Below are 13,845 nucleotides of genomic sequence, written 5' to 3'. Positions count from 1 at the left end.
GACTGCCTTATCCCCTACATACCCAGTAGGTCACTGCAGTCTGCAGGGGAGTTTCTTTTGCAAGTTCCAAAGATTTCAGAAGCCTGCTCTGCAATAACTCAGAGCACGGATTTTAGTGTGGTTGCCCCTGTCTTGTAGAATATCAAGAGATGATAGCAGACCCTCCAAGTGTCCCTGTTTTCCAGGGACAGCTCCAGATTTACAGAAGCCATTTTGGTTTCTCATTTGATCCCGGAATGTCCTGCTTTTCCTTAGAACATCCCTATTTTCATGGGAGAAATATTGAAGGGTATGGAGTTATCTGACCCCCAAGCCAAGGAGATAAGTACAACCTCTAGAAGACATCTGAGGGCAGCTCTGTATAGAGAAGTTTTCTGAAATGTTTAATGTTCTGTTGTGTTTTTATATATGTTGGAAGCCTCCCAGAGTGGCTGGGGCAACTCAGTCAGATGGGTGCTGTATAAATAGTAAAATTATTATTATTATTATTATTATTATTATTATTATTATTATTATTATTATTGAATAAGACATCCCTATTTTCATTGCAGAAATGTTGGAGGGTATGTGGAGGTGCCCACAATCTGCACTTTCCAGAACCAAGTGAAGACATTTTTTTCCCCGATGGACTTTCTCCGTTGGCTATATGGCTCTTTGCCGCAACTGTTTGTTTTGTTTGGTTCTAGTTTTTTAAAATATATTTCTGATTATATTTGTGTTTTCAGCTGTGTGTTTTTTGCTGTTTTTATAGAACATTATTTTGAGATGGTTGTATAATGATGATGATGATGATGATGATGGAAGGAGGAGAAGAAGGAGAAGAAGAAACAACCTCAGCTGACCATCTCTCTAGCAAAGAAACTGTTTGCAGATGGGTTTGGGGAAGTCTCCTTGTTACTCTGAGGTTTCAGCTGACAACGCAATAAAGAGGAATAAGGTAGGTTGCTTCCTATGTAAGACTGACACTCGAGGAGCGGTGGGGTTTTTTTCCTTTAGAAGAGTTACCACTTCATGTTTCCCCCTCCCCCCCCCCAAAAAAAGTATGACATAAACTCACAAAGCCACAGACAATGTGACAACATGGCATGAGTCAGTGGGGGCTACCACCAGATGTGCAATGTCTCTATATAAAGGTTCCATGTGCTGTTGGCAGACATCACAGGCTGAAGACCTTCTCCTCTGACACGGGTCCTTCAATAAGATCCACAATGAACGGCGCCCTGATCTGCATGGCACTTTTTCTGCCTTACAGCTTGGCTGTCCCAATAGCTCACGACCCTGAAGCACAGAGCGTTGAGGATATGAAGTTTGTAGAGGTATGTGACGTCAAAGCTTTTATCGGCAGTAAATAATAGCTGTCCTGCCACTATATTGTAGGGAAGGCTTTATTTTTAATCATGTGTTATGTTGCTGTGAAGGATGGATGTAAATGTTTGTGGGCAGCACGTGACCTGTTGCTTCTAGGTGTACACCATCTCTTCCAACATAAAGCTGCAGCTCTCTGCTCCTTTGGGAGGAAGGGTGGGATGTGAATTCAATAAATAAATGTATAGTGGACTTTTTCACATGATCTCCCATCCAGGCACTGACCAGGGCCAGACCCACTTAATTGCTGCAAGGCAGCAACAGCAGCTGCCTTCTGTCCACAGTCCACAGTCCTAGTCTGAAATTGAGATTTGCAATGGAATTGGTTGCATCCACAAACTTTAATTGAAAAGGATGTGGTGGTCTAATTTGTCCAAACTACAGCCAACCTAAATATGACTGCGGCAGCCATGCATCTACATATGTGTGTTTATAGTGGGGGTCTGATCCTGCCATGATCATTGTCATTACATTATTCGAACAAATAGGCCATTTTTGCAGCGTTTGGACCAAAGTGGCAGGGGCAACAGAGCACAGAAGAGTTAAGCAGGGGAAGAAAGTTCAGCTCCTCTCACTGATAAGTCCCTTTTCGTGTTAAAATGGGACTCCTCTCCACCCCCTTTCACCCCGCTTTATATGCAAATGAGACAAATACATTAATCAAACATGGTGATCACAACTGGATTGCTGCAATGCTCTTAAAGGCGACCAGGAAGCTGCAGCTGGTGCATAATGCTGCAGTCTGGTTGCTGTACAGTATCCCAAGCTGGAGCCATGTAACACCTAGCAGTGGCTGGTGCCCATTAGGGCTGGTAGGGCACAAGACCAACAGTGGGGGGAGCCAGAGCCAATGGCAGGCAGAGCAGTCCCACAGCTGGTTGTAAATAAGGAGGCAGGGGATTGACTGAGGGCAGACTGGGGATAGGTGGGGCAGCTCCCCATTTCCCTTAATGGGACAGCATCCTTCTGATAATACCAGTTGCCTTTATGCTACTGGACCTGATCTGAGGGTGTTACTCTGGTCTACAAAACCCCTGAATGTCATGGACCCAAATATTTGGTGGAGCCCCTTATCACCTTGAATGCTCAGGCTTTAAGAAGGATAGTCTGGTGGTACCAGGGATGGGCACTGCCTGTTACAAGATGATGCGAGGCTGTCCCAATGGTGGAATGCCATCCAATTGGAAGTACCATTGGTCCATCACCGTTCGAAAGGCACAGAGTTTATTGAGATGATTGGTGGAGGCCACAACACAATGTGCTTTATAAAATTGCACCGTATTTATGTTCTTATTGTAGGCAGGGTTTTATGTGTTGGTGTGCATATCATCCTGGGTTAGAGGACCTTCCAGAGAGGGTGCGAAGGGAGGGAGATTGCCAAAAGAAATCACTTCCCACACCGTTCTGCCGATGAAAACCTTTCATTTTCCTGGAGGAAAGGAAACAACTCAGATGTCTGGCCCAGCTGCCTCCATCACACCATCAGTAAAATGTCATTTGCAAGGTTCAATAAATGCATGATGGCAGGCTCTTAATTTGGCTTTCTTGCTTCCTGGTACAGGCTTATCTCGATAAGTACTTCCCATCATCATCATCACATCTTAAAAGTGGAGGTCAAAGCATAGAGGAGAAGCTCAGACAAATGCAGAGTTTCTTTCATTTGACTGTGACTGGGAAGATGAACCAAGAAACGATGGCAACAATGGAGCAACCTCGGTGTGGAGTCTCAGATATCTCAGAAAAATCTGCAGTAAGATGGGGAAAGACATTGCTGACATACAGGTTAGCCCTGCTAAAGTCTCCTCTCTCTTTCTCTCCCTTTGAAATATCATGTAAAGTTGTGGGTGAACATATCAGACGACACAGCGGTTCTTCAAACAGCTCTTGTTTATTCACAGGCCAGGACAGAACTGAACTGAAGGGTTCAGCCAGCCTGCTTATATAGAGCTCCAGTACAACGTTACTGTAACAACTTTCTAAAACTATCCAATCACTGAACATCACTTTCGATTCCTTATTTGCATAACTATCTACAGTATCCCCCTGCTGGCCCAGGGTGAGAACTTCAGTACATAACATATCAGAAGTGACATTTCCTGGATACTAATATTTTGGTTTTCCCTGTTGCTCACAGGATTAATAACTACACCCCAGATATGCTGAGGTCCAAGGTGGAAGAGGCAATAGCAAAGGCATTCAAGGTGTGGAGCGATGTGACCCCATTGCAGTTCAGGAGAACTTCCAGACCTGCTGATATTGAAATCTGGTTTGCGACTGGTGGTAAGGAATGTTTATATTTATGAAATACCCAAATAAAACATGAACATTATTTTTTTTTTAACACACAGAGTGAGTGGGGCCTTTTCTGGAGCATTACTTGGGAACAGTCATCAGAAAATTGTCTCTGAGTTAACCATGGGGGGGGGGGAGATGCTTTCACTGATCCAATTCTAAGTAGCCTTCTTTGTCCATAAACAGGGGCAAATATGTTTTGCAATGGTGCTCCCTGCCTCTACTAGGGCTAATACTTGAAAAATGCTTGCTGCACCATTCAAACCTGAGCTGATTGTTTCAACCTGAGGAATAGTCAAGCCGGCCCTATCCTTAACATTAGTGCTGTCCAGAACCTGTCAGTCCTTATGAAAAAAATTAAGGAGGGATGCGGGTGGCGCTGTGGTCTAAACCACTGAGCTTACCAGGCTTGCCGATCAGAAGGTTATTGGTTCGAATCTCCGTGACGGGGTGAGCTCCCATTGCTCGGTCCCTGCTCCTGCCAACCTAGCAGTTTGAAAGCATGTCCAAGTGCAAGTAGATAAATAGGTACCACTCTGGCGGGAAGGTAAACAGCATTTCCGTGCGCTGCTCTGGTTTGCCAGAAGCGGCTTAGTCATGCTGGCCACATGACCCGGAAGCTGTACGCCAGCTCCATCGGCCAATAAAGCGAGATGAGAGCTGCAACCCCAGACTCGCCCACAACTGGACTTAATGGTCAGGGGTCCCTTTAGCTCAGTTAGAGACAGTATAAAAAGGTAAAGGTACCCCTGCCCGTACGGGCCAGGCTTGCCAGACTCTAGGGTTGTGCGCTCATCTCACTCTAGAGGCCGGGAGCCAGCGCTGTCCGCAGAGACTTCCGGGTCACGTGGCCAGCGTGACAAGCTGCATCTGACGATCCAGCGCAGAACACGGAACGCCGTTTACCTTCCCGCCAGAGCGGTCCCTATTTATCTACTTGCACCCGAGGGTGCTTTCGAACTGCTAGGTTGGCAGGCGCTGGGACCAAGTGACGGGAGCGCACCCCGCCGCGGGGATTCGAACTGCCGACGTTTCGATCGGCAAGTCCTAGGCGCTGAGGCTTTAACCCACAGCGCCACCCGCGTCCCCTAGAGACAGTATAGTTCTGTTTAAAAAGGAAGTGGGTCGGTGAGGGGCAAAATATATATATCCCAAAACCCCCACCCCAAAAGGCAACTACCACCACCTAGACCTGTGACCGTCCCAATTGACTTCTCCCCAGTCTAGTCCTATCACTCCCTTTACTCAGACATTCCTAATTCTTTGGAAACATGAGTTGTGGAAGCACAAGAAACAGTGCATTTCATCCAAAGGTTTAATCGCTGCTGCCACTGCTGGCACTGATATGGAGTGCCTGCAGACAGCCTTTTTCATGTGCGCTCATGATGTTATTTGTTCATGATGCTATTGGTGTGGTCACACCTGAGTCTGCTTTCAAGACTGTTTGTACCTGAAAAAGTTTTGGGTTACTCGTGCCACTTTCTTTCCTGCTATGGCATACTCCATAACTTCCTTTTCATACTACAAATGATCGGTTCTGCTTTTGTTGTGCTAGAGCCCCTCTGGACAACCATAAGGTGCTATGGCAGCATCTCAGGTCCTCCTAGTGGTGCAGCAATAAAACGGCTAGCACATTTGCAAAGCTAAGCAGGGTCCAGTATAGTTTCAACTAATAAAGCTGGATGAATCCACCACTGATGCCTTGTTATTGTGACAAGAACATGCTACAGAATATACCTACAATGAAATACCAATCAGGAGGGGAACCATATGGTGTCCATACATGGCCATTTGGAGAGCCAAATAGCCGCAGGGTGATTGGGGCTACACGAACAGGCGGAAAATGTCAATGTATTGTGACTGCTAACCTAACTGCAAGTTTTGCGCTGACAGTAAGTGTTACTTCCTTTCAAATGCAGCCCATGGCGACGGTTCTCCTTTTGATGGAAGAGGAGGGACGTTGGCTCATGCCTATTTTCCTGGACGAGGCATAGGGGGAGATGCTCATTTTGATGACAGCGAGCGCTTTTCGGAATTCAACAGAGGTAAGTGATTTCCTGATGAGCGTTTCTGTTGGTTGGTTGGTTTCATTTCTGTTCCGCCTTTCCCAACCCCCAGTGTAACAAGGCAGCTTGAAAGCACAAGCAACCATCAAATCGTTATAAAATAGACCTTACAGAGATAAATGCACAGCAATGACAAAATATTAGGCAAAGCAACAAAAGTCAGTTGAGAAAAGTGGTAACCTGAAAATGCCTGCTGGAATAATACCCTTTTCACTGCTTGTCCAAAAGTGAGCAGTGATGGGGTCAGGCATGCCCCTCTAGGGAGGTTGTTCCAAGTTCTAGGTGCCCCTAGGGATGATTCAGAAAACCATTATTTCTGAATTCTGATATGAGGATCAGAACCAACAACTCAATCCTAGTCATAGCTACCCCAGTAAGTTCCATTGAATTGAATGGGGCTCCCTCCTGGTTGGCCACCGTGAGAACAGGATACTGGACTAAATGAGCTTTTGAGTTGATCTAGCAGGCTATTGTTATGTCCCTATGACAGTTTTCTATGTGCAGTATTTTCATTTTTCAACATGTGCCATGGGGAATGTGTCTGTGGGCTGGAGGTGGACACATGCCACCATATATCCCCTTGGAATACGTACTTGACACTCACCTTACTCCCTTCCCTGTTTTTCTTCTTCTATCTTTTAGAAATCAACCTATTCCTTGTTGCTGCACATGAATTTGGCCATTCCTTGGGACTGAGCCATTCGAATGTCCGTGGTTCTTTGATGTTCCCTTCCTATTCCTTTGTGAACCCAAATAACTTCAACCTCCCAAACAACGACAGGCAAAGGATTCAGAGATTATACGGTAAGTTCCTGTGAATAATCTTGTTTCCCACAATTAATTCCATATTAATCGGACTCCCCTCCCAACCCTATAACCTCAAGCTAATTTCAGTGGCTTCCGCGAAGCAAAGGAGATCTATGCAAAGCTGTAAGAATATGTAGGAATACGGATCTTCTCTTTGGTCCATGGAAATTGACCATCATCTAACTCAGTGTTTCCTAACCTTGTGCCTCCAGCTGTTTTTGGACTACAATTCCCATCATCCCTTGCCACTGGTCTTGCTAGTCAGGGATGATGGGAGTTGTAGTTCAAAAACAGCTGGAGGCACAAGGTTGGGAAACACTGATCTAACTTTCCATTGTTGCATATAGTGCCCACCATGCAATAATGTATTGGCTGGGGAGCATCACTGGCTAGCACATTATCATTGGAAGAGGCACTAATCCCACTTGCTCATGTTGGGCCACTTAGTCTCCACCCCCATCATTCAACCCAGACTCTGAGGTCCTCCTCCGAGGGCCTTCTGGCAGTTCCCTCCCTGTGAGAAGTGAGGTTACAGGGAACCAGGTAGAGGGCCTTCTCGGTAGTGGTGCCTGCCTTGTGGAACGCCCTCCCACCAAATGTCAAAGAAATAAACAACTATCTGACTTTTAGAAAGCATCTGAAGGCAGCCCTGTTTCGGGAAGTTTTTAATGTTTGAGGTTTTATTGTGTTTTTAATATTCTGTTGGGAGCCACCCAGAATATTAATAAAATTAATTAATTAATTAATTAATTAATAATGGAAATAGTAGTAGTAGTAGTAGTAGTAGTATACTTACTGGTACCACACACCACAAAACTGAATACAGGGTAAAAGGGAAATTTTTCATACTGCGTACAGAAGTCTTATGGCTGTGTCCACAAGACTTAAAACCAAACATAAAATATAGTAAGTCTGAAATCCTATACATCTATACAGCCCCATTGATATGTATGAGAAATAAGGGTGGGAACCTATATTTCCTTACTGAGCAAATTTTGTCTGAAGATACTTGTGTAGATATTGGTAGTATTTCCTTGGATATTTTAACTTAATTGCATAATTTATTTATTGCCTCCTAAATATCCTTATTTTTCTTCCTCAGGACTGCCAAAGTGAAACCCTCAAAGCATCACGGATAAAATTCATCTTGTATCTTTAAACATCTTTGGCAACCCTAACAAGAAGTAGCACTAGGGCCAACTTAGAGACATTTATGTTTACGATATATTCACATATAGGGGAATTTCTTCACTCTAGTCTCTATTCCCCTTTTCCAAGGCTTCCCTTTACATGGGAGAAAAAGTCCTAAAATCTGCAATACTTAATTAGGTGATGAAGCTTTGAACTTTCATTTTCTGTCTGGTTATTTATCTATGTATTCGCTTGCAAAGGAAGACTCTGGGTTATGGTTGCTTGTCCTGATATCACTGTGTTACCTTTTGCAAAGAAAACATTGTGCTAATCAACTTTGACACACACAGCAAGGCTGTTTTTTTAAAGTTCTCTGTTCAGTTCCACCCACAAACTGGGTTGTAACGAACGAACCAATTACGTGTTTCAACACCATGAACTATTTCCACCTTGTTTAGTTCACATTTGTTTTAGGGCAGGAAAGCCCTTTTTAATAATAAAGCAAAATATCTTAAATTTGTGCTATTTATTTACATAATTTTTTTTCTGCGGAAATTTCTACCTCACTATTCAAGGAAATTTGTGGCACAGCTTACAAAACAGAACTAAAGCAGAGGGCCAGAGTTCCTACTGGAGAACCTTCCAAGGGCCACATTCCAGTGGTGGGCAGGGCCAGAGCTAACAGTGGGCGGAGCAATGAATGTAGACTTTATTGGGCTAGTTTCATCACACTTTATCCCCCATAAGCAAGAGGCATTATTGGAGTTTAAGGACGTATTCCAGTTATGTAAAACCATTTGGCCCAATGAGGAGCAAAGACTGGAGAAAGTTTCACAGGCCAGACCGAGACGCCTGGAGACCCACATTCTGCCCTCTGGCCAGTGGTCGCCCAGCCACTGTGAAGACCTTTTACCAATAATTGTTGGGGTGCGTCCTGGGAGACAGGGGCAATTGGCAGCCCCAGCTGGCTCCAGTCCACCGGCCGGCAGCTGGGCAAACTCCGGTTCTCGGAACAGCATCAAAACTGTGACTCAAGCCTCAGAAACCTTTAGAGACTGAGCACGCAAACCTGCAGAGATAAGAACTCTTTGCAACGGAAAGGCAGACAGAGGCATATGTAAGCATATTTACAAGCATTTTATTCAGCATCAGGACAAAGGAGAAACATGTCTGCTCCCCTTCGTGTCCAAGCAAAAGCAGGGAGCACAAAGCAAAAGCAATACACAAACAGAAGTTCCCAGCAAGCTATGCTGGAATGTAAGCAGGCATGTGACATACAACAGCTCCACACATCTGTTTAGGTGGAACGGAACATCATAATCCTAACAATAACTTCCAACACCTTCAAAGATGAAGGGACTGAAAACCTTAGTGTTTTTTGCTACCTGTCAGGGACTGGGCAGAGGAGGAATGGTGGAGACTGCCTCTCTATCCTGACCCTTCTAAGGAGGAGGAAAAGGAAGACAGTGTAGATTTACAACAGTGGTTTAAGGGAGGTTGCAGCTCAGAGGCAGATGAGGGGGAAAGTTGGGAAATCATGGGAGATCCAGAGCAACACCCGGCTGACACGTTATCATTAGAAGGTATTCTAGACCCTCCATCTCCCAGAACCAAGCGAGCCTTAAAAGTAGGAGAGCAAAGAGCTCAAAGACAGAGGGCACTTAGTGACACCCGTAGAAGTGATGAATGAGGAAGTGGGAGAGGTGGGGGGGTGGAGATTCACTCGGAACAACGCCATTATCCAAGAGGCTGGGTTCTATAGCCTGTCTCTGTAAAGATTGAAATAAAAAAGGACTGTAAAAAACTTTTCCTTGTCTTTGTACAGTGGACGCTCGGGTTGCAAACGTGATCCGTGTGGGATGCACGTTCGCAACCCGCAGCGTTCACAACCCATGTCTGCGAGTCTGCGCATGCGCAGGTTGCGATTTGGCCTTCTGCGCATGCGCAAAACGTGATTTAGCACTTCTGCTAAATTATAAGTTATAAGGGTTAATGTGGTTCCTGTTGCTTTTTTGGAAAAACAAAACCCTCAGATGCAATGAAATTAATGAGCGGTTACTGCATTCTGATCATAAAGTCACCCAGGGAATATTTCTATCCATGCAAGAAAATTGCAATATACCTATACCTCTGTTTCACATGTTTACTACTTTTGAAAGACAGATTATACAATGTCTACAAATACTTCCAGCCTCAAAGGCAACATGCCGCTGCTGGGATTGACCAATAGTGACAGTGCTTGTTGCACGTGGGTACTGCTTGTGAACTTTCCATTAGGTTAGGGCATCTAGTTGGCCAATGGACTAAATGGCCGGAACCTTTGGCCTGAGCCAGCAGAGATCTTCCTGTGTTCTTATATAGCCGCCTGCCGTAACGTTGTGCAATGTCCAGAGAGAAGGGGGTCATCTGAGAGCCAGCCAAGACCAAGAACAAACATCTTCTTTCCTTCAGGCAAGGCACCACAACTTCCTGGATAAACCTCAAAGCCTTATGTTTGCTTGCAGACAGAACAATGGGCAGCCACCAAGATCTGGTGTGAAGCATTAAGCACGAAATAAGAGTGCGGATCATTTTCATCTGAGATCAAGGAAATGTGCTAATGCCTAATAGTTAATGCAAGAGCAAATATGGTGGATACAGACTGTGCTGGTTATAAACAGGAAGGGCAAGGCAGGAACCATTATTCTTATTATTATTTCTGATTCATCAGTATTTACACGGGGCATCCCACTAGAGGCTAGGCATCAGAGTCCAGTGCAGTATAGCCTAGGGCCTCCCCCAAAATCATAGAATTCTAGAGTTGGAAGGGACCACGAGGGTCATCTAGTCCAACCCCCTGCAATCCTGGAGTCTTTTTGCCCAATGTGGGTATTGACCCTTGAGATTAAGAGTCTCATGCTCTGCCGACTGAGCTATCCCGAATGACCATCCAGAGAGTAGCAAATGATGGGGGAAGCACCAAAGAGGTCAGAAATCATCACCAGAGCCAGCCTGGGCATGCCAGCACCCAGATACACCAACACTGGTTGCCGCAACATCCTTCTTTTAAAAACAAATGTTATGTTCAGGTGGCAGCCAGCTAGGTGTGTTCATAGTTGCAGGTGCTCACTTTATTATCTTCGCTTAGATAATATAAAATCATTTGCTACCAGAAGGTGGTGCTTTATCTCAAATCAATGTGGGCAACAGAAGCACAATCAATTTTCGGGTCAAGATGGTGCCGTGATTTAAGCTACGGTGGCTCATGGTTGGAGATGGGGCAGAAGAAGAGGCGGTGGTGTTCTCCTGATAGGTAGCAGTGAGGAAAGGCCTGTTTTGGTGGCACCAGTCCAGAATTCTCCCAACCTTGCTGCCTTGCCTCATCTGTGTCCTGGCAAGCACATTGTGACCAGGAAGAAGAAGAAGAGTTTGGATTTGATATCCCGCCTTTCACTACCCTTCAGGAGTCTCAAAGCGGCTAACAATCTCCTTTCCCTTCCTCCCCCACAACAAACACTCTGTGAGGTGAGTGGGGCTGAGAGACTTCAAAGAAGTGTGACTGGCCCAAGGTCACCCAGCAGCTGCATGTGGAGGAGCGGAGATGCGAACCCAGTTCCCCAGATTACGAGTCTACCGCTCTTAACCACTACACCACACTGGCTCTTGGATGTCACTGGCGAAGAAGAAGAAGAAGAAGAAGAAGAAGAAGAAGAAGAAGAAGAAGAAGAAGAATTAATTTATTTATAACCCACCCATCTGGCTGGGTTTCCCCAGCCACTCTAGGAGGGTCCCAACAGAAAATTAAAAACATGATAAAACATCAGACATTAAAAGCTTCCCTAAACAGGACTGCCTTCAGATGTCTTCTAAAAGTCAGGTAGTTCTTTATTTCCTTGACATCTGATGGGAGGGAGCGTTCCACAGTGGTGGGTGCCACTATCGAGAAGGCCCTCTGCCTGGTTCCCTGTAACTTCACTTCTCACAGTGAGGGAACCGCCAGAAGGCCCTTGGTGCTGGACCTCAGTGTCCGGGCTGAATGATGGAGTTGGAGACATTCCTTCAGGTATTCTGGGCCGAGGTCATTTAAGTCTTTAAAGGTCAGCACCAACACTTGGAATTGTGCTCAGAAATGTGCTGGGAGCCAATGTAGGTCTTTCAGGACCTACCTCTCCTCACAAATCACACTACTGATAAAATGCACATGGTCCTCTAAGATCATTGTCAAGGATCTAACTGGACCACTGCATGATACAAGAACATAAGGAGAGTCTGCTGGATCACTCTGCCTTCCTGCAGTTTCCAGTAACTGGTACAGTGGTACCTCGGGTTACATACGCTTCAGGTTACATATGCTTCAGGTTACAGACTCCGCTAACCCAGAAATAGTGCTTCAGGTTAAGAACTTTGCTTCAGGATGAGAACAGAAATCGTGCTTCAGCAGCACGGCAGCAGCGGGAGGCCCCATTAGCTAAAGTGGTGCTTCAGGTTAAGAACAGTTTCAGGTTAAGAACAGACCTCCGGAACGAATTAAGTACTTAACCTGAGGTACCACTGTATTCAGAAGCATTGCTGCCTCTGACCATGGAGGCAAAACATAGACACCATGTCTAGTAGCCATCAATAGCCCTATCCTCCAAGAATTTGTCTAATCGACTTATAAAGCCATCCAAGTTGGTGACCATCACTGCCTCCTGAGGGAGCAAGTTCTATAATTTAACAATGCTCTGCATGGAGGAATACTTTTTTTAATCTGTCCTGAGTCTTCCAACAATCAGCGTAGTTGGATGTCCACGAGGTCTAGCGTTATGAGAGAGTGAGAAAACATTTCTCTATCCACTTTCTCCAAGACATGCATGGTTTTATAAACTTCTGTCATGTCACCTTCTCTAAATCTTTTCCATCACTACAATATCCTTTCCGAGGTAAGGCAACCAGAACTGTTTCTGATAACATTTGTTCTGTGAGGTGAGGGGGTGCTAGCCATCTTAAAGAGAGGTTTTTCAGCATGCTCACCAAAATGCTGTTCCCCGGGTCTAAACACAGAGGTAATTGACGTGGTGCCCTTCAGAATTTGTTATGCTTTCTTAGCTTTCTTAGCTAATTTTAGTAGCCATCTTGTTCTCTCATGCTTGTCCTAATATTTGAAATGCCTTTTAGTTTCTCACTGTGCTGGTTCTCTCTCTCTCTCTCTCTCTTTCTCTCTCTCTCTCTCTCTGTGTGTGTGTGTGTGTGTGTGTTATTTTAGGGTTGCCAAACATCCGGAATTTCCCAGACATAGCCAGGATTCAGCCATTGGAAACAACGTCTGGGGAAAATCCAGAGGTATGGCAACCCATGTTGGAAGTGTAGATTTTGGCAAATTTCATTTTAAGAAAAGCTCAAAAACTTCTTCCTTTTGAGATTTCCCCCCAAAAAAGCTCAACCACTTGTGTTCGGATCTTCACTTTTTGTTTTGAAATATGGCAACCCTAGCTATTTGCTGGCGCAACCGTTTTGCCTGCCATTCTTAGTAGGCTTATTGCTCTTTTTATAGCATTTTAATGCTGTACTAGTGCCTCTAGGCCATTTAGAAAAAGGCACAATATAAATGAATGAATGAAGGGATGCAGGTGGCGCTGTGGGTTAAAGCCTCAGCACCTAGGACTTGCCGATCGAAAGGTCGGCAGTTCGAATCCCCGCAGCGGGGTGCGCTCCCGTCGCTCGGTCCCAGCGCCTGCCAACCTAGCAGTTCGAAAGCACCCTCGGGTGCAAGTAGATAAATAGGGACCGCTTACTAGCGGGAAGGTAAACAGCGTTCCATGTGCTGCTCTGGCTCTCCAGATGCAGCTTGTCACGCTGGCCACATGACCCGGAAGTGTCTGCGGACAGCGCTGGCTCCCAGCCTATAGAGTGAGATGAGCGCACAACCCTAGAGTCTGTCAAGACTGGCCCGTACGGGCAGGGGTACCTTTACCTTTACCTAATGCCTCTAGGCCATTTAGAAAAAGGCACAATATAAATGAATGAATGAAGGAATGAATATTCACTCCATATTTAACTCAGCTGTTTACCTGTGATCACTTGTTTCCCGGAGTGAACTGCATACTTCTACAACCACCCTAAGATGAAAACCTACACATTCCTGCCTACTCTCATTCCTACACAGAAGCGTTCTTTGTAAATCAGACTTGTCGTTTCCAAAGTGATTATAAGCACATCACATCAC

At 45.2% G+C, this 13,845-nt stretch overlaps 1 protein-coding gene across 1 annotated transcript; it reads left to right on the top strand.

Moving 5' to 3' along the window:
- Positions 1-1,080: 1,080 nt before the first annotated feature.
- LOC114595296 (collagenase 3-like) lies at positions 1,081-8,177 on the top strand. The gene is made up of 6 exons (XM_028725599.2): positions 1,081-1,316; positions 2,927-3,147; positions 3,500-3,645; positions 5,577-5,702; positions 6,366-6,527; positions 7,633-8,177. The coding sequence occupies exons 1-6, from the start codon at positions 1,086-1,088 to the stop codon at positions 7,644-7,646; spliced, it is 900 nt and encodes a 299-aa protein (XP_028581432.2). The 5' UTR covers positions 1,081-1,085; the 3' UTR covers positions 7,647-8,177.
- The last annotated feature ends 5,668 nt before the right edge of the window (positions 8,178-13,845 follow it).

This window comes from Podarcis muralis, chromosome 4, assembly GCF_964188315.1.
Source record: "Podarcis muralis chromosome 4, rPodMur119.hap1.1, whole genome shotgun sequence".
Classification (NCBI taxonomy): Eukaryota; Metazoa; Chordata; class Lepidosauria; order Squamata; family Lacertidae; genus Podarcis; species Podarcis muralis.
Note: the sequence above shows the minus strand (reverse complement) of the source record. Positions and strands in the feature narration are given on the sequence as shown.